Genomic DNA, 24,503 nt, shown 5'->3' with positions numbered 1-24,503 from the left:
AGATCACTGAGTTCATTAGGTGAATTTCCACTTCCCACTTTACCGTAGATGTCAGTGTTGCTAAACTCTCTGTCACTGCACAACAGGGTCCTCCTTTCCTCTAGCTTCCAGGAACATTTCCCTCACTTTTCTTTAAGCCCTCACTGACAACCTTCTTAAAACAACGACAGTCATTTCATTATCTCGCACTGTTGCTATGTGTCAGGAATTCAGAAAGGGCTTGTCCTGACTTGGGGTCTCTCGTGCTTTCTGTCAGCCGTGTTGGAAGCAAGTCTGATTGTCATAGGGCTAATTGTTGTTGTTTGAAGTCACTCAGTTTTGGGGTGATTAGTTACATGTCAGTAGTGACTGGAGTGATTAACATGCTGATTTCTTTCTGGCTTTTGTTATCCTCAAGTCCTAGCACATCCTCTACTCTGCTTTCAGAAATCCAGATTTGCTCATTCTCCCTTCCCCCCACTGTGCCCACATGAAAGCTTTCCATGTTTTCCCATTGTCTGATTTCTAACCCTCTGACTGGTGTAAAACAGGGGTGTGAACTCACAGGCCGAATTTGTCCCAAAGACATTAATTTTTAGGCTGTCCAGAGAAAGTTTTTTTTTAACTTGATATGTTAACATTAAAATAAGTCAAGAGCATCACATAAAAATCCAAACTATCCACTTCTCTAGAAGAATCAGAAGATCTGGATATGCTTGGGCTGTCTCCCTGTGACAGCCGTCAATGATGGGTGCCTTCTTATGGTGGGACAGGTGCTCCTCAGGTCACCCCAGTCCTCACTTGGCCAGCTTTTCCTTTGCATTTTCTGCTTGCCACATTACATGAATCAGTAGAACGTGCTAAGTTTTTGCTTTCTCTGCATGCTGGGCTAATGCTGTAGCAGCTACCCTTCCATACTGTCCCTTGATATAGATAGTCATCCTCTCTTCTGCAGATTCCCATGATTTATATCTTTTTTATAGTATTCATGTCTTTTTAAAAACATTTCTAGCTTAAATGTCTGTGCACCTGTCTGGACTGTGAACTACTCCAAGGTGTAAGCTTTTGTTTTATTCATCTTTGGTTTAGAACTTGGTAGACGAAGGTAGTTAGTCAATAAAACTTTGTTGACCAGATGAATTAAGAAGTGATTTTTAAAAAATGGCTAAAGCAAGCTCTCTGCCCTGAAGGAGTATATGGTTTGATATGTTATCTGTCCAATGTAACATGAAAGTAGAATGACATAAAGGTATAGGCAAAATTTCAATTGAGAGGATTGACAAAAGCTTCTTAGCTTAAAAAAAAAAAAAGGAGAATGTGGAAGGGCAGATCAGGCCAAGGATGTAGCTAATACATACGGGAAATGGTAGAGTCACAAAAATATGTGACTTGTACATAACTGGATTGTAGGGTATCTAAAGGGATGTGGTAGAAAATATATAAACAAACAATTTTGGGCTGGATTATAAATAGATGAATAGATTTGGGTTGGGAGAAGCATTGAGGATATTCATGATAATAGCACCTGTCATGTCTTGAGTGTTCATTATGTGGCAGGCATCATATTAGGAGCTTTATATGACCATGCCCCTGGTGAACATGATGGCAATGGGGATTAGGCTGAGATTCAAAGGCATTAACTAAGACAACACTGGTGAATTGTCAGAATGAGGCTGGAGATGGAGGATTAACAAATGGGTCAGGGGTGGCAAACTCAACTTTGAAAAGCTGATAAGGTGTTTATATCCAACAGAACACTTGGAAAACAAGACTAAGAAATGCAGTTTCCAAGGATATCAACTTAGATGAGGGCAGGGAGCCCATGGAGAAGGTGTGTTCACTAAGGGCAACAGCGTCTAGTGAGCTGAGAACGTGTACTGGGCTGGGAGCAGTCACATTTATCATGGAGACAGAACAAAGAACAGTTGGAGACACAGAAGGACAAGAGAGGTAGGAGGAGAAACATTATGAACACAGATTTGGAAAGAGCTTAAAGGAGAAGAATGGAGTTCAGCAATGTCTACAAGATAGTGTTATGGCCACAGGGAAGAGCATTGAATTACACTATTAGGAAGTCATTAAATCTCAAAGGGAGAGAGAGTAGTTTTGGTGGCCTAGTGGGGACAGATATCATTTTGCACACTATTAAAGTGTGAGGATAAGATAGGAAGTGAGGGCCATTATTGGAGACTATCTTTAGCAAAACGTTGACAGTGAAAGAGAAGAGTGATGGAGTAATTCTTAAGGAAGAATGAAAATCAGTGGGGTCCCTGGGGTTCTTTTAGTAGAAGTATAAGAGAGACTTAAGCATATTTACAGATGGATGTAGAGGAGCCAGGGCCTGGCTGTAAGTGTCTTGAAGGAAGGAATAAGTGAGTAGATACATGAGGAGTGCTCCCAGAGGCATTGGTCTTGTGAAGAGAAGGAATCCGCTGTCTTTGCACACCACAAGAAAAGAGGGTGAGAGTGTGAAGTTTATTAGGAAGATAGGGGCTGTCAGTATGTATTAGTATGTTTTTGTGCTGCTGATAAAGACATACCCAAGACTAGGCAATTTACAAAAGAAAGAGAGGTTTAATGGGCTTATATAAGTTCCATGTGGCTAGGGAGGCCTCACAATCATGTCTGAAGGCAAGGAGGAGCAAGTCACATCTTACGTGGATGTCAGCAGGCAAAGAGAGAGCTTGTGCAGGGGAACTCCTCTTTTTAAAACCATCAGATCTTGTGAGATCTATTCACTATTATGAGAACAGTGCAGGAAAGACTTGTCCCCATAATTCAGTTACCTCCCACCGGCTTCCTCCCGTGACATGTGGGAACTGTGGGAGTTACAATTCAAGATGAGATTTGGATGCGGACACAGCCAAACCATATCATTCTGCCCCCGGCCCCTCCCAAATGTCATGTCCTCACATTTCAGAATCAACCATGCCTTCCCAAAAGTCAGAACTCATTTCAGCATTAACTCAAAAGCCCACAGTCAAATGTCTCATCTGAGACAAGGCAAGTCCCTTCCATCTATGATCCTGTAAAATCAAAAGCAAGTTAGTTACTTCCTAGGTACAGTGAGGGTACAGGAATTGGGTAAATACAGCTGTTCTAAATGGGAGAAATTGGCCAAAACAAAGGGGCCTACAGGCCCCATGCAAATCTGAAATCCAGTGAGGCAGTCAAATCTTAAAGCTCCAAAATGATCTCCTGTGACTCCATGTCTCACATCCAGGTCACACTGATGCAAGAGGTGGTTTCCCATGGTCTTGTGCACCTCTGTCCCTGTGACTTTGTAGGGTACAGCCTCCCTCCCAGATGCTTTCATGGGCTGGTGTTGAGTGTCTGTGGCTTTTCCAGGCCCACAGAGCAAGCTGTAGATGGATCTACCATTCTGAGGTCTGGAGGACATCAGCCCTCTTATCATACCTCCACTAGGCAGTGCCCCAATAGGGACTCTGTGTGGGGCCTCTGACCCCACATTTCCCTTCTGCACTGGCCAAGCAGAGGTTCTTCATGAGAGCTCTACCCCTGCAGCAAATTGCTGCCTTGATATCCAGGTGTTTCCATATATCCTTCTAAATCTAGGCAGAGGTTCCCAGTTCTTGACTTCTGTGCACCTATAGGCTCAACATCATGTGGAAGCTGCCAAGGCTTGGGACTTGCACCCTCTGAAGCTATGGCCTGAGGTGTACCTTGGCTCCTTTTAGTCATGGCTAGAGCAGCTGGGATGCCAGGCACTAAGTCCCTAGACTGCATATAGCAGAGGGACCCTGGGCCCAGCCCACAAAACCATTTTTTTCCTCCTAAACTTCCAGCCCTGTGAGGGGAAGGGCTGCCACAAAGTTCTCTGTCATGCCCTGGAGATGTTTTCCCCATATTCTTAGTGATTAATTTTTTTTCTGGGGACAGAATCTCATTCTGTCACCCAGGCTGGAGTGCAGTGGCGCCATCTTGGCTCACTGCAAGCTCCGCCTCCCAGGTTCACGCCATTCTCCTCCCTCAGCCTTCCGAGTAGCTGGGACTACAGGCCACCACCACACCTGGCTAACGTTTTGTATTTTTAGTAGAGATGGGGTTTCACTTTGTTAGCCAGGATGGTCTCCATCTCTTGACCTTGTGATCTGCCCACCTCAGCCTCCCAAAGTGCTGGGATTACAGGTGTGAGCCACTGTTCCCAGCCAGGATTTTCTTTTCTATCACATTGTCAGGCTGCAAATTTTCTGAACTTTTATGTTGTATTTCCCTTTTAAAACTGAATGCCTTTAACAGTACCCAGGTCACCTCTTGAATGCTTTGCTGCTTAGAAATTTCTTCCACCAAATACCCTAAATCATCTCTCTCAAGTTCAAAGTTCCACAAATCTCTAGGGCCAAAATGCCACCAGTCTCTTTACTGAAACATAACAAGTCACCTGTGCTCCAGTGGATGGACTTGATGCTCTCAGGGTAGCAGAGGAAGTTATTTTAAGTGATTGGAGGTGCTACTGTAAGCTGCAGTAGCAGAGAGAGGAAAGGAGAGTTGGGGGTCTGACTCCTGCTCTTATATCTCCTACTATTGTCACCTCCCAGCTGTATGAGCTTGGGCCGTGGTTTAACTTTCCCTGTATCACAGTTTTACCTCTGAAAAATGGGGCAGTACAATGATTCTGAGCTCACAAGCTACTATGAAGATTAAATTAGTTAATACATGTAAAATCTGTAGAACATAGTACCTAACATGGTATAAATACCAACTAGGAGCAAGAGGCTAGGCTGGCAATGAGGGAAAGTGCTTCTCAAACGTGAATGAGAATATGACCCCTGGGGGATCTTGCTAAAAAGGAAGATTCTGATTTTGTGGGTCTAGGTGGGGCCCAAGATTCTGCATTTCTAACAAGCTCCCTCCCCGGTGCTGCTGTTGCCCCATCTATGGGCTTCACTTGGAGGGGCAGGGTTGTAGCAGCACTGATGGCCCATCTGGGAGTGCCTGGTGGTCATCTGTAATGGCATCACGCACACTTGACTGGTGTTCTTCTTGGCTGTAGTTCAGGACTAGAGAGTACATGTTGGGGCTGACCCCAGTGTTTGCTCCTCAAGTGTGGATTGGATAAGAAGGTTCATCTGGCCAGGGGACATGGGGACATTGAGTACTAGCAGTTGCAGCATCTGGAGTCACCTGTGGGTGCCAGGCCTTGCATGCTAAGGAGTAGAGCCAGGAGGGGGCTGGTGGAAGGGCAGGAGAAGACAGTGAGGCCAGGCAGTAGGTATAGGATGGAGGTGCCGAGAGAGGTGATGGTCAGAGAGGAGCAGTGTCAGTGTATAAACTATGGAGACAGTAAAATACTTACTGCTAAAGTCTTACTGAGTCACGTTTTGTTAATGTTTCATAATTTAGAAGGCTTTTTGTTTTCTTGGCAGTGCCTCAAGTACATGATAAACAGCAATTAATTAGAAACATTTTTTATACTTTTCATCAGTAGTATGCCTGGTAACAGGAATGTAACTATGTGTTGCTTTCTGCTGGTGCAGTAGGTTCTTGATAGGTGGACCTGAGGTTGGTGGGCTCCCTGGATCACTTGAGTTTCAACTGTAGTCAGCGTGCCGTATGTTCAGCAGGTGGAGGAGAGGCTGTGAGTGCAGGATTCCCACCGAAGGGGTAAAAATCACTCCAAGGAGATTCCCAAGTCCCATTTCCAGGGAGAAGTTAATGTGGCAGTGGGAGAGGCTAGTGGGTGCTTTTTTTTTTTTGACAGATGGACATGCCAGATTGAGACAAATTCTACTAAGTTTTGGTCATTATTTCTTTGGGTCACATTCCTCTTTTGTTCAGTAGAGTGTTAGAGTCACACACCTGCATTTCTGACGTATTTAGCATGCTCTTATAGAAACTTTACCTGCTGGTTCTTCATATCCTTCCTCCCAATTCCTGTGTCAGGGGCCAGGTGCCTCCTTTGAGTTGCATGGGTATGGTACAACTGTATTTACAGACAGCTCTCGTTTAGAGGTGCAGCACTGGAGTGACAGGTCAGACCGCTTTAGAGACTGTTGTCTACATTCCTGCCATCTCCTCTCTGTGGCTGCTCGTCCTAACCCTGCCCAGTGGCCACCTACATCTTGCCTGTTGGCCACCAGCAGTGGCCAGGAACCATGCTTCTGCTTTGTTCATCTGGCTGAGCCTGCCTTCTTTTCTTGTGGGAATCAGAACTTGAGTGCATTTATTTAATGGGTTGTCATTAAAAATCACATTTAGATAAAGAGAAGAAAATATAAAACGTTTTCTAACCTCACTACTGCCAACTGTGACCTGAAGAATTTGTGAGATTATGAATTCCTGTAGGTATCACTTAAATTGAGCTTGTTTCTCTGAGAAGCAATGGATTTTTAAAAATCCCTGTCAGAGAAAATAGAGAATAAATTCATTCTACCACCTCTTGGCTTTACTAAATGAGCAAATCATTTAGTGGAACAAGAGCAGTATAATAACCAATGAAATTAGAATTCCAAGGGCAAATAATCTCCATTCTCGTCATTGTAGTGGGTGAGGGGAAGATGGAAGCTTTTCTACACTTTTCTTTTTTTTGAAGTTTTAACTTTGCAAGGTATTATTCAGTTCCCGAATAAGACCATTTGCTAAACTGTGTGAAACTTAGTTGGATCTAAAAGATAAAACTTGTTTCTCATCATCCCTACAAATTCCCTACAAGGATGTAACTTTGTAAAATTGATTTCTGGTCTCTTTGGTAGACATCAATGTCACATAAATCCACCATGAAACCTGGGTTTCAAATTATGCTGCAAGTTTATTCCTAGGAGTAAGCTGAGGGGACATTCTCAAAGGCAAGTTAGTATTCTTATTCTAGTGACAATTTTACCAGTACTATTCCCTGCATTGGTTTTTTAATGTTCTTTCTCTTAATTTGGTCAACATTTGTGTATTTATTTGCTTAACCAATGTTTATTGCTTAAAGGCACATCCCGCCATTTATTTCAATGTCTAGAGCTATCATCCTAGACATTTTGTTTTATCTTTCTCTCTTCCAGCAAATAAAACAAACAGAGGGACAGCCAGGGCTCTAAACTAAAATAAAAATGGAAGCGGATGGGCCATTTTATTGTTTATAGTTGGATTCTGCTTGTGGAAATGAAACTGACAGAGCTTATAAACATAGAGCCAGAGGGGGAAAGGACATAAACTAAATTTTAGGATGTTAATCTGGACTCTCTCTGGAAAAGAGTATTTCCTTAGTGTAATCTCTTGGGTGAGTACTTAAAGAATACTAATTCACCAACTATCCTTGGGTTCTGCAATTTTAGTAGAGATAGAGTTTAATTCTGTGTCTGATAGATAATTTTACTTGTCTTTTCACTTCTTAGTTGACAGTATGTTTTGTAATAGACGTGGCTTTAAATTCTTCCTTTTAAATGTAGTCATTAACATATGTTTCTCTATGTTGCTACCACCATGATCAGCGTTGCTAAGAAAATAATTCATTTTATTGTATATGTCAACAGAAAATTATTTTCCTTTAGCGATTTCTACAGGCATTAAAATGAGCAATCTGTTCTGCAAATCCTGAAGTGCATTTTGGCATTTTTTCTATAGTACTTTGCCAACATCTATAAGCACCATTAAAATCACCATCATTAGAAAAGACTTTTAGAACAACTCAAAATGCCAGTGGAAGAAATATCTGATGCCAAGCCCAGACGGGGTTTTACTAAGTACTATTTCAAAGATAAATTAGTTAAAAAAAATTTTGGGGGGTGGGAAAAAAAGCTTTTTTTTAAAAAAAATAGCATAACTATTTGCAATTACGAAAAAGTACTTTGCACTTTCTTTCTGACTTTCTGTGTTGGAGCTCAAATCTTCTAGACCAACTGGTCGGGATTACTTTTACAAGTTCTACATGGTAAGGCCCTCAAATCAAAGCCAACCCCAGCATGCATTTTTTATGACTTCACGTTGGTCTGACATGTATACTAAACTTAAATATTTAAATGTAAGTTCTGTGCTGTTTCCCTTGGTTTCACTGAAGCTCCTGTGATACAACTAAATAGTGTCTATTATAAAAAGTAGGCTTTCTTCACATCGTAGTCTTTCAGTCTTCAAAGGACATTTTTCGATAACTTCTTGCTGGCGGTTATCATTCAGTGGCATAAGGAGAGTCACATTTGAGTGGGAGTCTGAGGCTTTGTTTCTCACCTTGCTTTGCCTTCATTACTGCGTGATCTGGGGTCACGTTCTGGGCCTTCATCTCCTCATCTGTAAAATGAAGAGGTTGCTCTCGATTGTCTGGAAGCTCCCTTTCCACTTGAAGTTTCTCTGAATCCTTGGACCACTGCTGTTAACGTTCACATCATGTTCATCTGCTACAGTGCTTTGTTTAATTACATCTCAGTACGTTTTTTAAGCAAATTACTTTGGTCTCACAGGCTCATTCTCAGTCATCCTGTCCTTTTAAAAGTTTTGCTTTTCCAACCACAAAGACATTTGGAAAGCTTGCCCTATGGATTACATCTCTACCCTAGCTCAAAACAGTTTGAAATAATGGGGAAGACTGATTATAATCTAGACACTAGCATGGCTGCTGATTATCAAGCTGTGTTCCTAGCAATCTCACAAGTCTCATAAGTGCTACAAAGTGTGTTAAGAATGGTCTGGTGCTGTTTTGTTTTGTTCAAATAGGTTGAGCAGAATCCTGGGGAAATAAGCATAATGTCAGGTTCTGCAAGAGAGTGAGGTGGCAATAGAAGGGTGTTTGCTTTGTTGTCTTAGGTTTTTAGATCGCCGATACCCATAGTCTAGTACGTTTCATTAGGCTTCCAGATTTCTCTGCCTTTGCTCAGTCAGCAGGACGTTGCTTGCATGCACTTCCTTAGGCAATTTGAAGCCTACCACATGGCATTTTATATATGGCAACTAATACAGTGTTAACTGAAGTAAACGTGAAAAATGAGCTTGATCCTTAATTGCTTATGTGTGCAATGTTCTTCCAAAATATTTTGTTTTTCATGTATATAGTAATGCATTTCAAAAAACACAGCATTTTTGGAAAGAGGATGAGTTTGGGAGTCGGAGGCTGTGTAGTCTTTTTGGATCTTGACCTCTAGCTATCCCTGGATTCACAGCCACTCAGGTTATTTTCAGGTTGGTGTGTATGCTGTATAACCCAAGTTGCAGCACCAGTGAAATGGTTCACATTCGACTAGTGAAGAATTGTGTGGGCTTGTTTTGGTTCAGGTAAGAAGAGTTCCTGGGTCAAGTGGTCACCTTCATAAAACCGAAGATGGGGACTGGGAGTGGAGTGACGATGAGATGGATGAGAAGAGCGAAGAAGGGAAAGCAGCTTTTTCTCAGGAAAAGGTAAATGACATTGTTGATGATGAGCTCATCTGTGTAAATTTTATTTTTGTGATCGTGTGTGTTATATATATTAATGGATACGTAATTGTTTTACAGTCACGAAGAGTAAAAGAAGAAAATCCAGAGGTGAGCCGCAGCTATTTATCTATTATTTTGCCATTTAATTTCTTTCTTGGGGTATCAGAGTCTGATCCATTTAGGGGAGGTGCTTCAAAATCTCACAGAGTAGAAAGAAAGGAAAGGCACGTGGACTTTGCAGCTCTTGATTCTGTCTGACTTACTTTGGGCTGAATAAATCCGGGCAAATTGCTTTCTGAGCCTGTTTCCTCATCTGTCAGATGAGGATGATCCCAGTACTTATAATAAAGTTGCCATGAAGATTGGCAATCACGTACACAAAACCCTCCCTGGAATCCTTGACACAGACTAAGTAATCAATTAATTTTAACTCTTAGGATTACTGCCTTTAGAAAACATAGTAAGCATACAGGCAAAATGTTTTCCGTGGTTTTTGTTTGCAATGAAGTAGATATTAAAATGGTTAGAAACTCTTGGTTGAATCTGTTGGTCTTGGTTTTTAAATCTTCTGAATGATACCTTAGTAGGTTAAGGAGCACTCAAAAAATTTTAACAGCTTCCCTTTGAGGCCTGGTCATCTTTTGATTAAGAGATCATATTTGATTTACTTCCTCCATCTGGTTAATTATCCTAATGCCTAATGACTAATGATAACTGTAGTTCACAAAACTTGCTAATTCTCCTAGAGGAGATTTGAGCATATTTAAATAGCTCCAAATATTTTACAGACCTAGTAATTAATGCATACCTTAATAAATTCTCATTAAGAAAACAAAAAAACTTTGGGCTATAAATGATATCCATCCCAATTTTTTTTAATTAGCAGACATTTCCTTTTGATTAAATGTAGTACCTCTCATCATTGAGTTTGAAGTGGCAGTAGCCAGCTGGGTCTTGTAAGGAAGAGGGCAGCAGAGCCACAGGCCACCCTTTCTTCTCCTTTTCTTTCCTCTCACCCTTCTGTCTCCATCTTTCATGCCATATGGATAGGCCTTTCCTAGGCATTTTCCAGCTTGCCTGCCTCCCCATGGTGGCTCTCCTTCAGATTTTGTTTTCTCTTCTGTTTATCATTTAATTCACCTCTCCATTTCATACATAAAATATAAACTTTGGCCAGGTGCGGTGGCTCACTCCTGTAATCCCAGCACTTTGGGAGGCCGAGTCGGGCGGATCACGTGAGGTCAGGAATTCGAGACCAGCCTGGCTAACATGGTGAAACCCTGTCTCTACTAAAAATACAAAAATTAGCTGGGCGTGGTGGCAGGCGCCTGTAATCCCAGCTATCTGGGATTATGAGAATCGCTCGAACCTGGGAGGTGGAGATTGCAGTGAGCTGAAATTGTGCCACTGCACTCCAACCTGGGTGACAGAGCCAGACTCCATTTCAGAAAAAGTGTGTGTGTGTGTATATATGTATATATGTATATGTGTGTGTGTGTGTGTATATATATATATATAAAAGCTTTGATCAGAGACCTCATCGCCCTTTGTTAGGAGCAGTGGTGATGAGCCCCACATGGAACACATTGGCTACACCGATGTTGTGCTGTTTTCAGAATGATCTTAACCACGTATCATGAACTGTGCTTCTCCCTCCTTTCTCTCATTTTATCTAAGGTACAGAGTCTAGGCTTTTCTGCTGTTTCTAAGAGTATCTCTTACTAAAAGTGTCAGTTCTGCTGAGAAATAGAACAAAATAACATGGTTAAAGTAGCATCATCGACTCACAAAGCATTTGTTATTCACTGCAAGAAATCTTCATTGGACGATATCCATTGGATCCTGCCTTGCTAGTAAGGCTGGTGGGTACAGGTCATAAGGATTTAAGATAATCTCTCACTGTGTGCTTGTTGAAATTGCTCTGAAAGCTGATTTGTTATTTGGAGAATAGCAGTATCTTTTTGGCAAGAATATTTTCTGCACAGACAGGAAGGGAAAGACTATGTAGCATGCTGTGAGTTGATCTTCAGGCATCAGTTCTGACCTTCTTAAGTTGGATATGAAAGTCAGGTGGTTTACTGCATCTAGACTCATTTGATTTCTCAGCGCCGTATGTCTGTTAATGTATTGATTTATAATTAAAGAAGCATATGAATAGACCTCTTATTTCATTGAAAGGATACATGTGTTTGCATGTAAACACTTCCACCAAATTTTAGGAATAACAAGCCCCACCTGTTACTGTACAGCTTCTCAGGCTAGATTTTTGATACCTGTTCCTTTGACAGCCTTGACATTTGATTATCTTGAGCTGTATTAAGAGATACTACAGTGATGCTTCCTGTGTCCTTTCAGCTTTTAATTAAAGTATCCCTTTGCCGACTACCCCAAACTGCTTTCTGTAAGCAAAGCATGAAGTATTTGTCTATTATAAAGGAAATTAAAAAGTGTTAAATATGTAAATACTCAGCAAATATGTATTATGTTCCTACTATGTGCCCTGTCTTAGTAGGTTTAAGGGATACATCAGTGAGAAATACAGAGCAAAATCCCTGTCCTTGTGGAGCTCACATTCTTACGGGAGTAGGTAAACTATATAATAGCCTTAATAAGGAAGTAAATTATGTGGTTTATTACAATGGAATAGGAGTGATAGAAAGAAACAATGGGATGGGGGCTTCAGGGAGTGTGGTGGGAGGTTATAATTTTAGATGACTTGGTCAGGATAGGCCTTACTGAGAAGAGACAAAGAATAATTATTTGAAAATCATAGGAGAATGACAGAGAATAAAAACTGAAAGACTACTTTTATACTGCTCCCCTTTTCACTCCTGTGGCTGTCACTTCGTTCCACAGAAGTCATCCGGTTGAACAGTTTTCTTCCAGACCTTTTCTGTTTCTTTCCGTACTAATATGTTCGTTAAAAAAATCTAGCATGATGGCCGGGCGCGGTGGCTCAAGCCTGTAATCCCAGCACTTTGGGAGGCCGAGACGGGCGGATCACGAGGTCAGGAGATCAAGACCATCCTGGCGAACACGGTGAAACCCTGTCTCTACTAAAAAATACAAAAAACTAGCCGGGCGAGGTGGCGGGTGCCTGTGGTCCCAGCTACTCGGGAGGCTGAGGCAGGAGAATGGCGTGAGCCCGGGAGGCGGAGCTTGCAGTGAGCCGAGATCGCGCCACTGCACTCCAGCCTGGGCGACAGAGCGAGACTCCGTCTCAAAAAAAAAAAAAAAAAAATCTAGCATGTCATTTTAAAAACACGAATGGAATTATAAAAACTAGAAAATATTTTTGCAACTTGCTTGATTGTTTTGGCAATCTTTCCACCTTAGGAACTATCGATCTGCCTCTTTTTTATTTACTGGCACATAGTATTGTATTAGATGAATGAAAATTGTTTATTTAACCATTTCCTTCTTGGTGAGCACTTAGGCTGCTATTACAAACATCGTTCCCTTAACTTTTTTGTGTATGTATTTCAGGGGGCACATAGATAAGTAAATCATAGGTACTTAGATTGTGATTGCTTTGTTTCTGTGTCTGCTGATTTTGAATTTGTGTAGTTGTTATCAATAGCTGTACCAATCGATATATACGGCTTCTGACAGAGCCCCTTATACCTGTCAACATATTTGAGAGTGAAAATGCTTATCTGTGCCAAATGACACATTTAAATGCCAGAGTATTTACATTTTAATAAGCTTTTTCGTGTTTGTCATTCCATTGCAATTCAGTTGTTTTTCGACTATACGCCACCAGAAGATTGAGATAGTATTTTATGAAAAAAATGAAAAACATGAAAGTTTGTGTTTCTTTTGCATCTAGTAGACACTATACATGTTCACTGATGACATGAATTGGGTATGCACTGCAAGTCAAATATTAAACAGGTGCATGAGTAGGCATATATTATTTATGAGTAGGTCAGAAGTGACCCGGGGGATCAGAAGACATATGATTGAGGTGAAGTTCAGAAAAGTAACTTTGTTAGTACCATGTTTAGACAGAGTAAGGTGCTACAATGAACTAGGGATATTTTAGGAATGCTTAATGAGTGAGGGGCTGTTTGTCCTCCCAGTAAGTGTGAGGTAGAATGTCCAAGTATTACAGTATTAATTGGAGAAGACTCAGAAGGCCAGAGTGGGATGTTTGTCAGTCAGAGGGACATTGAGAAGATCCACCTTATCCTGGGCCATATTTGGAGATCCTCCTAAGTCCAAGAGAATTTCCAGTATAATCTGTAAGATTTTAGAGTTGCAGTACTTATCTTGGGATTCAGATCTGGCTTGAGATTCATAGCCATCCACATTGAAAAATTGGCCCTGTGTTCCTAACACTTCATACTGATACTTTAGAAATATCAGAGTATTTAAAAAGGATGAGTTCGTGTCCTTTGTAGGGACATGGATGAGGCTGGAAACCATCGTTCTGAGCAAACTATCGCAAGGACAGAAAACCAGACACCACATGTTCTCACTCATAGGTGGGAATTAACAATGAGATCACTTGGACACAGGGCGGGGAACGTCACACACCCGGGCCTGTCGTGGGGTGGGGGGCAGGGGGAGGGATAGCATTAGGAGATACACCTAATGTAAATGACGAGTTAATGGGTGCAGCAAACCAACATAGCACATATATACCTATGTAACAAACCTGCGTGTTATGCACATGTACCCTAGAACTTAAAGTATAATAATAATAAAAGAAATATCAAAGTATTAGTCACCCACTAGTACTTAATAATTTATAGTAAGTGGATAGCTCATCCTCATTTCATTTATTTATCATCATACTCTACTTGGTTGATGGAAGCCAGTGAAGACTAAAGGTTAATAATAATGCTAATATTAATAACAATTAATTAAACAGATGTTTAGTCTGTGCCTGATTTCCATGTGGAACTGTGTTAGGCAATGTGGGAATTTCATAAAAGCAAAGGGAGCCCACTAGCTGGACACTTTTCATCTCTTTGGGGGTCAGGGGAAGGGGTGGTATTTGCAAGGACAGTTTCCTTAGGTAGTGTTTCTTAGTTACATAAAACTTTTCAACTGTTATCCCATTATGTTTTTGTCAAAAATAATAAGTACATGTTTTATGACTTTTTGTCAATTTTGCATTACATCCTTATTTTCCACATAAAAAGTGAAATTGACTTTATTTTTAAATTTGTAGTTTCATTTGGGTTCATTTAACTGAGGAGGGCATTTGCTAAGGCTTCCATTAAAGTTGCATTCTTTTTTATAGTAGCATCTCAGTTAGGTGACATGAAAATAAACAATTCACAACCCTGACTGGAAACCTTTAAAAATGCAGTGTCTAGACTCAACCCACAGATTCTGATTTGGTAATTTGGGGTGATGTCCAGGCAACTCTTGATTTTTAAAAAGCTGCTCACAGGATTCTGATTCACAGCTAGGATCAAGGACTGGCTAGGAAAACTGCACAAATCCCTCGGAATCCGGAAGTCCAGACTGGAATCCAGGAAACTGGTGTGCTCAAAATTCCTGAAGATTTGTTTTAAATGTCTGTCAGAAATTTCCAAAATAAAAATAAGAAAAAAGAAAATGTTTCAGAAATCCCTTGGAAAAGTTGTCTTTATTTAATCAAGGGTAATGAAGCAGGTGGGAAAGGTTTCTGGCTGAAGCCCAGTAGGGTTCACAAAAGGTACATTGAAAAGTTTTGTTATCAAGACTCTAGACTTGGCTAATTATGGAAATGTTTCTGTTTCCTAACTCTGGGAGTTTGCTCTGAGGAGAAAATACATTTGGTATTTAAATTGAGTTAATTTTATTAGAAATTAATTGCAATGTGAAAACTAATTTTTCCCTTATATTACTTATTGCTATTGTCACATTTTATTTAAGACTGCTGTTAGCTTTTAAAAATTATTTTTATGGGCCAGGCGTGGTGGCTTATGCCTGTAATCCCAGCACTTGGAGTCTGACGCGGGTGGATTACCCGAGGCCAGGAGTTCGAGACCAGCCTGGCCAACATGGTGAAATGCTGTCTCTACTAAAAATACAAAAAATTAGCTGGGCGCGGTGGCATGTACCTGTAATCCTAGCTACTCAGCAGGCTGAGGCAGGGGAATCCCTTGAACCCAGGAGGTGGAGGTTGCAGTGAGCTGATACACGCCACTGCATTCTAGCCTAGGCGACTGAATGAAACTCTGTCTCAGGGGAAAAAAAAATATATATATATATATATGTGTGTGTGTGCGTGTGTGTGTGTGTATTATTTCTATGAAAACATGTTTTCCAAATGCCCGTACACTGTCAAACATGTTTGTTCTATACCCATATGGAGATGGAGAGAGAGATTTGATTTCTCCCTCCACTTTTATTATGGTTATCCTTAGTCATCACAGACTGCTTTAACCTGATATTTTCATGATACCACTTTCTAAAAGATGTGGTTATTGCAGGTGACTGCCCTTCTGAGTAGTTGTGAGGAAAGGTAGATATGTTACCAGAAATCTGCAGTATATCTGAAAGTGAACTTCCAATTTTGGAATAATTTTCGGTTTATAGAAACGTTGCCGAGACAGTGCAGAGTTCCCATATACTCTTAACACAGTCTCCCCCACTGTTGATTTCTTATGTAATCCTGACAAATTTGTTACAACTCAGAAACCAGCGCTGCTGTGTGACTGTTAACTAAGCCCCAGAATTTATTCCAATGTCACTAGTTTGCCTACTAATGCCCCTCGTTTTTGCCAGGATCCTATCCAGGATAGCACATTGCATTTAGCTATAGTATTTGCAAAAGCAGAAAAGGAGTTCGTTAGGCAGAGCTCTATGAAAAATTGGAAAGCAGATGTTGTCTCTTTCTTGTCTCCATCGTGAGATCTTTTCCTCTCTTATCCTGTTCTAAATCCCCATCAAAGTCTATTGCCATGGTGGTGTTCAACATTAATTCATTGTTTTTGCCTCCTCCTCTGATATGGTTTGACTGTGTCCCCACCCAAATCTCATCTTGAATTGTAACTTTCATAATCCCTACATGTCATGGGAGGGACCTGGTGAGAGGTAATTGAATCATGGCGGCGGGTTTTTCCATGCTGTTCTCATGATGGTGTATAAGTCTCATGAGATCTGAGGGTTTTATAAAGGGTAGTTCTACTGCACACACTCTCTTGCCTACTACCATGTAAGATGTGCCTTTGCTCCTCCTGTGCCTTCTGCCGTGATTGTGAGGCCTTCCCAGCCATGTGGACCTGCGAGTCCATTAACCTCCTTTTTCTTTATAAATTACCCAGTCTCGGGTATTTATTCATAGCAGTATGAAAGCGGACTAATACACCTTCCCATCAAAACACTCATTCTCTCAAATGTCCATCCTATAGCAAATTGTTTAAAAGGAAAAGAAAAACCCTGATAAATTGACAGCTGCGTAATGTGTTAGATTTCTTATAAGTTTTTACACTTAGAAGAGTATACCCAAAAGACCATGCCCTAATCCCATAGAATGGATCTGTAGTAGTGACATTTGGAGGAATACAGTTTGTTGTCAAGGAAGATGTTTTGTACAGAGGCTTCCTGTATTAGGCCATCCTTGCATTGCTACCTGAGAGTGGATTATTTAGAAAGAAAAGATTTAATTGACTCACGGTTCTGCAGGCTGTATAAGCATTGATGCTGGCATCTGCTCAGCTTCTGGGAAAGCCTCAGGGAGCTTTTGCTCATGGTGGAAGGCGAAGTGAGAACAGGCACATAATTTGGTGAAAGCAGGAGCAACATAGAGAGTGGGGAGGAGGTGCCATACACTTTTAAATGGCCAAATCTCATGTGAACTCAGAGTGAGAACTCACTTATCACCAAGGGAATGGCCCAAGCTATTCATGAGGGGTCCACCCCCATGATCCAAACACCTGCCATCAGGCCCCACCTCCAACATTGGAGATGACATTTTTTTTTTCTTTGTTTTTGAGACAGAGTCTCACTTTGTCACTCAGGCTAGAGTGCAGTGGCACGATCACAGCTCACTGCAATCTCCGCCTCCTGGGTTCCAGTGATTCTCGTGCCTCAGCCTCTCAAGTAGCTGGGACTACAGGCGCAAAGCACCACACCTGGCTAATTTTTGTATATTTAGTAGAGAAGGGGTTTCGCCATGTTGCCCAGGCTGGCCTCGAACTCTTGGCCTCAAGTGATCCACCCATCTCAGCCTCTCAAAGTGCTGAGATTAGAAGCATGAGCCACCACGAACATGAGATTTGGGTGGGAACAAATATCCAAACTGTATTACCTCCCTGTCCAGCTTTCCTGTGCATCTCTGCACATTTTCTGAGGAATTACCATATTGCTTGTACATCAGAGTGGAGGCTGGTCCCCTCATTGTATTCAGGGTTACACCTACACAGTGAGGTTGCAGGGTGTGTGTGGGGTTCCAGCCCCCCACTTTGTTGATTAGCCCTCCATCCTGATGATTGTGCAGGGCAGAAGATGGGTCTCCCCAGGGGAAGCAGAAGTTTTTACCTCTTAGTAAATGCCACTAAGGTTTTTCAGGTTACAGTAGTTCTTTGACTAAAGGAAGTCACAGTGCTGTTTATAAGTACTGATGTGGCCTTTGGTTGTACCACAAATTTAAGTTAAGATTGTGGAATCACCCTGAAAGGTTCTTTACAAGAAACCATTTGAAGTAGGCCCAGATCCTCTGGCTGGTTAATGAATACAGGTAGTTTGTTCTTCTAACATAGTCATTTTCCCCTAACATCTTATTGTAAAAATAAATATAGCAACATTAAAACATTGTATAGTGAACCCCATATACCTATAATCTAGGTATCATCATTACTGTATTTGCTCTGTCACATATATATCCATCTATTCATCCTTCAGTCCATCTTAACTTTTTGATGTGTTTCAAAGTAAATTGCAGACATCAATATACTTCTCCCTATTACTTCACTACCACCATAGTTATTTTGGAAGAAGCATGGAGAGTAAGAATTTTATGCTCTTAAACTTTAGAAGGCTCTTCCCACAAATAATTTTTGATGGTTTCTGATTTAGAATTGATAGTAAGGTTAGAAATAGGAGATCCCTTTTGTTCATTTTCATTGCTGTTTCTCTTTGAGTTTTTTCTTTTTCTTTTTTCTTTTTTTTTTTTTTGTCTTTCAAGTTTTGCTCTAGGGCAGAGTTCACAAAAGTAGAGCTCCAGGCAAAAATAATTTGGGTGTAACCTTAGAGTTGGGTTTCTGACTTTGAGAGAAGAGTATAACCTGTCAATCACTTTAGCATTTCTCTTGGGTAAATGTCTTTTAAAAATGCAACTATCCTTATATATTTTTGAAATACAGTGAATAATTGCTCCTAGTTACAATTAAAGGGGTAGGTTTTATTAACCCTAACATTCTTTCATTGAGGGTCTGTTAAGCTTAGGTGAAATTGTCCAATGAGAAAAAATTATCCTACAACATCTTTTGGTTATCAAGTTTAAAATATCAAATAATTGATGCCTTTTCACTTTAGCTTAGTGGTTCTTTAACAGTATAATGAGGGTTGTTTGGGGAACTTGGTAAAGACACAGATTCTCTTCCATCTCTGTGGAATTCTGCGTCATAGGCCGGGAGCGTCCTAGGGGTCTTTAACACTTGTCCTAGGTGATTCCAACACAGGTAGTCAAAGAGCCATACTTTGGTAAACATTGCTTTATGATCGTTTGGAAATTATTGGGTCTGATAATTGGGACTTAATGTAACCACACTCACTGTGTCTCCTTTTGGCTTTCTTGAATGCTGTAACGATGGCTCTCATAACAGATTGCGGTGAACGCCAGCACCATCCCTGAACAAATACAGTCCTTGTCTGTGCATGACTCTCAGGTATGTTTCTCTGCCAGTCATTCCGTTTGAGATGCTTTGTAGACAGATCTTTTAAAAAAGCAACGTTTTAGAAAGATGGACAATTTCAAGCTAGTGCCTCCAAATCAAGGGCTTATAAGTTCTCTTTTTAAATAGGTTGCTATTGACCGTACTTTGTGGGACCTCCAACCTTTAAATGATAGGCTCAGGAGTGAGAATTGATTACCAGACTGCTCCTCAAATTGCTGGTACTGTGGAAAAGAAGAAAAGGAAAGAAAACGACACCATTCTGTTATATTCCAGCCACAGAACATTGTGGTTAATTGATACTTTTCTTTTTTGCTCCTGGTTGGATTTCTGTAACCTGTTTTCATAATTCTGTTATCATTGAATTTTATGGGCCAATTCATCTCTACAACTTGCCTTGTAAAAATAATAGTCCAGTAACTGTGACATGCATTTATAATGCATATTTATTAAAGTTATGGGACAGAAGACGTGTGCTGTGAGTCATGGTGGGAGGTGATGAGGGATGCTGAGCAATCCATGGGAAGACCTAGGGGCATAGAACCAGAGCCCAGGCCTGCATTCTGGTTCTGCTGTATAATTAACAGGCAAGCCCTTTTGTTCTCAAAGTGGTTGTACTATAAAGCATTACCACTGTCAGGATCATAATTTTCTTTCTTTCAAACTCTACATATCCAATTTAAATTCATTTCTGTTTTACTTGGTCTGTGTTTTATAAAATTAACCATATGTTGGGGAGATAATTAGAGTGATTTTGTTGGCTTCAGGAAGCCTGTTTGAGGTCAGATAACTAATGCTGGGCCCTTATTTTATAGCTGAGGGAGTGAAGACTTACAGAGGTGAAGTGGCTCCCCCACAGTCACACCACTGGTTAGAGGCCAAGTCAGGATTCGGTTTAGGTCTTTGCACTGTATCAGGCAACTCAGTAAGAGACTTTGAGATAAACTGTAGGGATTGGTTGAATGATAAAAGGCAAGTTAAGAATAATAATGGATCAGAGGGCAAAGAGAGTAAAGGAAACAGGAACAGGGATTAGGATAACTAGTACTGTAGAGCATTTTATGACTCACTTTCATATATATCATTTTATTCTCCCTGCAGCCTTTTACGGTGGGCAGTATTCAGAGAATGGCTTGCTCATGGTTGCATTTCAGGTCAGTGGCAGAGCCAAGTCTTGACCTGAAATGCCTTATTTTTTCTACTCCAACAGTAAGGTCTACTCATGTCCCGGGATTCCCTGAGAACAGGGAGAGGCTGTGTATTGGAGACATTTGTGGTTAATAATCAGTATTCAAGAAAATGGGCTCTAGGTGAGAAAGGCAGGAAAGATAAACAGTGGCTGAATCTTCTGGGCCCCTCCTTCCTCTGCATTGCAGGGTTTAAGGTGCCCAGCCTTCGTGGTCCCCAAGTTTCAATGGTAGCCGTCCATGGCTTGGCTTGTGAGGTGCCATTTTAGGTAGCTGGACTTACCACAGCTTATACAAGTTGTTCGTGATGCCATTCCTATGACTGAGGCTTTCCGTAGGAAACATTCATATCCACAGTTGTGATGGGAATTAGGCACCATGACAACCTTTACATGGAGGTGTTACAATGTCAAACAAGGCCTGCGTGTGTAAAGATCTAGTTTTGAAATTTCCAGAAAGAAGTGGCTCTATGAATCGAGCGATATTGTGATTTTATTCATTCCTTTCCTGATGCAGTTTATAATGCTGTTGGCTGTTTTCCTTTTAAAGAGTCCACCCAGTGCTAATGAAGACTACAGAGAAGCTGCTTCTTGCGCTGTGAACCTCGTTTTGAGATTAAGGTAAATAATGCTGTTGTTTATTCTGCATTGTTTTTCCCATAGTACAATTTTTTTAATCTCCTTCGTTAACTTTTCATAATATTAGCATAAAATAAAATCGTTAGCTTATTTGATTTCCCCAAACCACGAGTGTATGCTGTATTCCCAGGGCTAATTGTGCTCTTCTAATTGCTTGCTAAAGAAGAGTAAGAAAGAAAAGCACTGTATGAGTGTGTCTGCAGGCTCAGTGTACCTTTCATTATGTTTTTTTTCCTTGCCTTTTCTTTCTTAGGTTTTTTTTTTTTTTTTTTTTCTTTTTTTTTACAATGTAAGATCACAGTAAGAGATTTTTAATGAGTTTCTTTCACACTTCAGCAGTCGATCTCTGACAGAAATAAACCATGCTTGTACTACAGGTTGCCTGTTCAGAACATTTTTCAGTGGCAAGTTTGATCAGCCACTGTGGAAAAATGACAGATATATTTTGAAAGAAATCTCAGTCTTCTAGGAAATGAATACAAATATGGTGCCTGACAGTACAGTCTTTGTCTGCAGTCGAGTGAATGAAAGCGTTTTCCGTTTTAAGGATTTTTTTTTTATTTTTTTATTTTTTAAAGGTTCTTCTTTGTGATATTCGTTGCTAAGAATTTGGTATCTCAAGACAGAACGGTTTAAACTGAATTATAAACAGCTTAGTTTACCAGCTCCATCAGAATACTGTCACATCTTTGAAGATGTTTTAAAAGAAGTTATACGTATTTCTTCTGACCATTAAACAAATAAAGCACGTGCATATACTAGGCGTTTTCAGAGTTGTAGCTACAAAAAGCGGGTTCATCATCAAGGTTCATTTCTGGCCACTAGGGATTTTCAGAGTTGTAGCTACAAAAAGTGGGTTCATCCTCAAGGTTAGTTTCCACCCCTCTGAGTTATCATAGTCCATCTAAGTAGACCGTTGGCACCATCATCACCCCCACTTCTGATGGTCATTTATAGTCTTGCATTTTCACATATTTATCAAGGGAACCTCACAGTAACCCTTGGTGTGATTCAATTCAGAGTTAATTGCCCAGTCAAGAAGTGAAATTATTACAAGGCTGTTGTCCTTATATTTGACAGTAGCCTTGATTATTATTCACAGTTCATGAATTTAGCAGTCACTAAAGAATGAGATAGTCCATTTCCTTTTTGTCTGACTTTCGAACGAGGTACTTCTTTCATTTATATTTTACTTGTTCAGTTATTCATTAATTCAGCCCATATTTACGAGGAGCCCACTGTGCCAGGAGCTCTGTGCCAGGCTCATGTTTGTCATTGAGGTGCAATGGTGAGCAAGACTACCGAGGTTTTAGTCTGGCACACTGAGCATGCAGTGTTGGAAGTGACCTTTAGAATCCAACAGTCCAGTTGCCCACTTTATATATGCAGGAATCTTTTTTTTAGTGTCCCTGCTTATGTTTACCTAGCTTCTGTGCATACTAAAACTCACATTTTCTTCATGGTGGCCCCTTTAATACTAACAAAAGCCTTAATTGTTGGATGGTTCTTCCTCCTTCTGAAGATTAAACTGACTTTTCTTTTCTGGGCTCCTGTGGGCTGTAATCCCCGTTAGTGCAAATATCAGACTGTCTGGATAAAAGTCTCCTGGAAAATGTGTTAAAACACGTACCACTGAGCCTTAACTTTAGATATTATTTCGTCCTGGGTACTAGAGCAATATAAGACAAATGTATTCCCTTATTTTTCTGAGAGCCATTTGTAAATTTGCAAGGAATGTTCTTCTTGTTTCTTAGACAAAGTATTGTAAGAATCTTTAGCCTTTTTCTCATGATACAGTTTGTATATTGCTCTTGCAATACTAGTTGCTCACCTTTATTAATATTTAGTCTGCATCTGCCTTTCTTATATTTTCTCATGTGAGTGTAGGTTGTTTTCATAAGTTTGTGGCTTAGATCACTAGTCCTACATGATGCTCCAGCAAGAAAGGGTTCTATGTTCAAATAAGTTAAAAAACAATGTACATTATTCATCAGTCTGTGCACAGGCACACACATGCACATACACTTTTTTTTTTGGGAAATCACAACGAATATTAACATATTAAATATTTTAAGAAGTTCTATAAGAAGGGAATTTGTTGAACTTTCTTTCATCTAAAACCTATTTGACCTCATAACTCTTTTTATGTGGCTATTTTGTGTTCCTCTTGTATGTAGTGCCCATATTTAAATACAGGATTCCAGGTGTGGTCTGAGCAGGCTGGAATACAGTATTAAGAACATGTGTTTTTTTTTATATACACACTTTATATTTCTCAGCCCAGGTTTTCATTGCCTTTTGAAATGTCCATGCACATTGGTGACATGTTCAGCATGACTCAGCAGCCAAGCAAAACAGCTGATTTTTTTTAAAAGGGCTACAAGCCTAATTCTGAACTGCAACTCTAGATACAACTTATCATTTATCACTAATAATCAACCTGATAGTTTTGATTCATTTCTTGTCCACTGTATACTTCAGTCATGATCATCAGTGTGTCATATTCCAGTGTTTAGATGTATGTCCATTGCCAATCTGATTAACCTGCATTTTAATCTTTATCCGAAACATTGATTAAGGTGTTTAGAAGTTTGAGGGAGAAGAGTCTCCTGACATCTGTTAGAAACACTCACTGCTGGAGTGACTTTCAGTAATGAACTAGTGTTCTTTGGTCCAGTTGTTCAACCAGTAACAAATGCAGTGCCTTTTAGTGGACATCTAACCCAATTATTCAGACGGATATCATAAAGGGATCTATTATATATGTTGCTGAAGTTAACACGTACCACATTAATGACATTTTCCTGAATCTAATGACATAGAAACACTTTCTAATAATAGAAATGTATTTTAGTATGACTTATTTTCACTGAACACTTTTTGATACCTAATTGTTGGTACATTTGTCTACTTAGGCTGCCATAAAAAAAATACCATAGACTAGGTGGCTGAAACAACAGAAATGTATTTTCTCATAGTTGTGGAGATCAGGATGTCAGTGTGGCTGGTTTCTGGTGAGGGCTGTCTTCTTGGCTTGCAGCTGTCTGTCTGCTTACTGAGTCCTCACATGGTGGAGAGGGAGTGAGGGCAAGCTCTCTGGTGTCTCTTGGGTCCCACCCTCATGAGCTCACCTAAACGTAATTACCTCCCAAAGGCTCCATCTCTAAATACCATCACATGGAGGGTTAGGACTTCAGCATATGAATTTTTTTTCAGGGTGGGCCACGATTCAGTACATAGCAGTTGGTATACTTTTGTTTTCACTAAATATTTACAAGCTAGTTATTTAGACTTTTACTTTTCATATTTGTGAACTCATGAATCTCTCAGAAATTGTTGGAGTGGGGTGGAAAGCGGGGGGATGTCCTTGTACTTCAGTTTGAGAAATAGCCTTTGGAAGTTGTAAGTTAAACAGTGTTAAACTTTTTTGAGATCTCTGTGTTCTAAAGTAAATGAAAACGGTAAATACATTCATTCATTCTATAAATATTTATTGAGCACTTACTATGTGC

General features: G+C 40.3%; 1 protein-coding gene across 7 annotated transcripts in view; it reads left to right on the top strand.

Annotated features, from left to right (window-relative positions):
• STK39 (serine/threonine kinase 39) overlaps positions 1–24,503 on the top strand; it is a 292,939-nt gene that overhangs the window by 163,687 nt on the left and 104,749 nt on the right. For all 7 annotated transcript variants that reach the window (XR_002516134.2, XM_003907566.4, XM_009182375.4 and 4 more), the window contains exons 11-14: positions 9,190–9,312; positions 9,409–9,438; positions 19,098–19,160; positions 20,903–20,973. Coding sequence is in view for 6 of the 7 variants with exons in the window: in XM_003907566.4 (XP_003907615.1) it covers positions 9,190–9,312; positions 9,409–9,438; positions 19,098–19,160; positions 20,903–20,973 (287 nt within the window). In the remaining variant the exon portion in view is untranslated. The remainder of the gene's footprint in view (positions 1–9,189; positions 9,313–9,408; positions 9,439–19,097; positions 19,161–20,902; positions 20,974–24,503) is intronic.

The sequence above is a fragment of the Papio anubis genome, chromosome 10, assembly GCF_008728515.1.
Source record: "Papio anubis isolate 15944 chromosome 10, Panubis1.0, whole genome shotgun sequence".
Taxonomy (NCBI): domain Eukaryota; kingdom Metazoa; phylum Chordata; class Mammalia; order Primates; family Cercopithecidae; genus Papio; species Papio anubis.
This window is presented reverse-complemented; position numbering and strand designations above follow the sequence as displayed.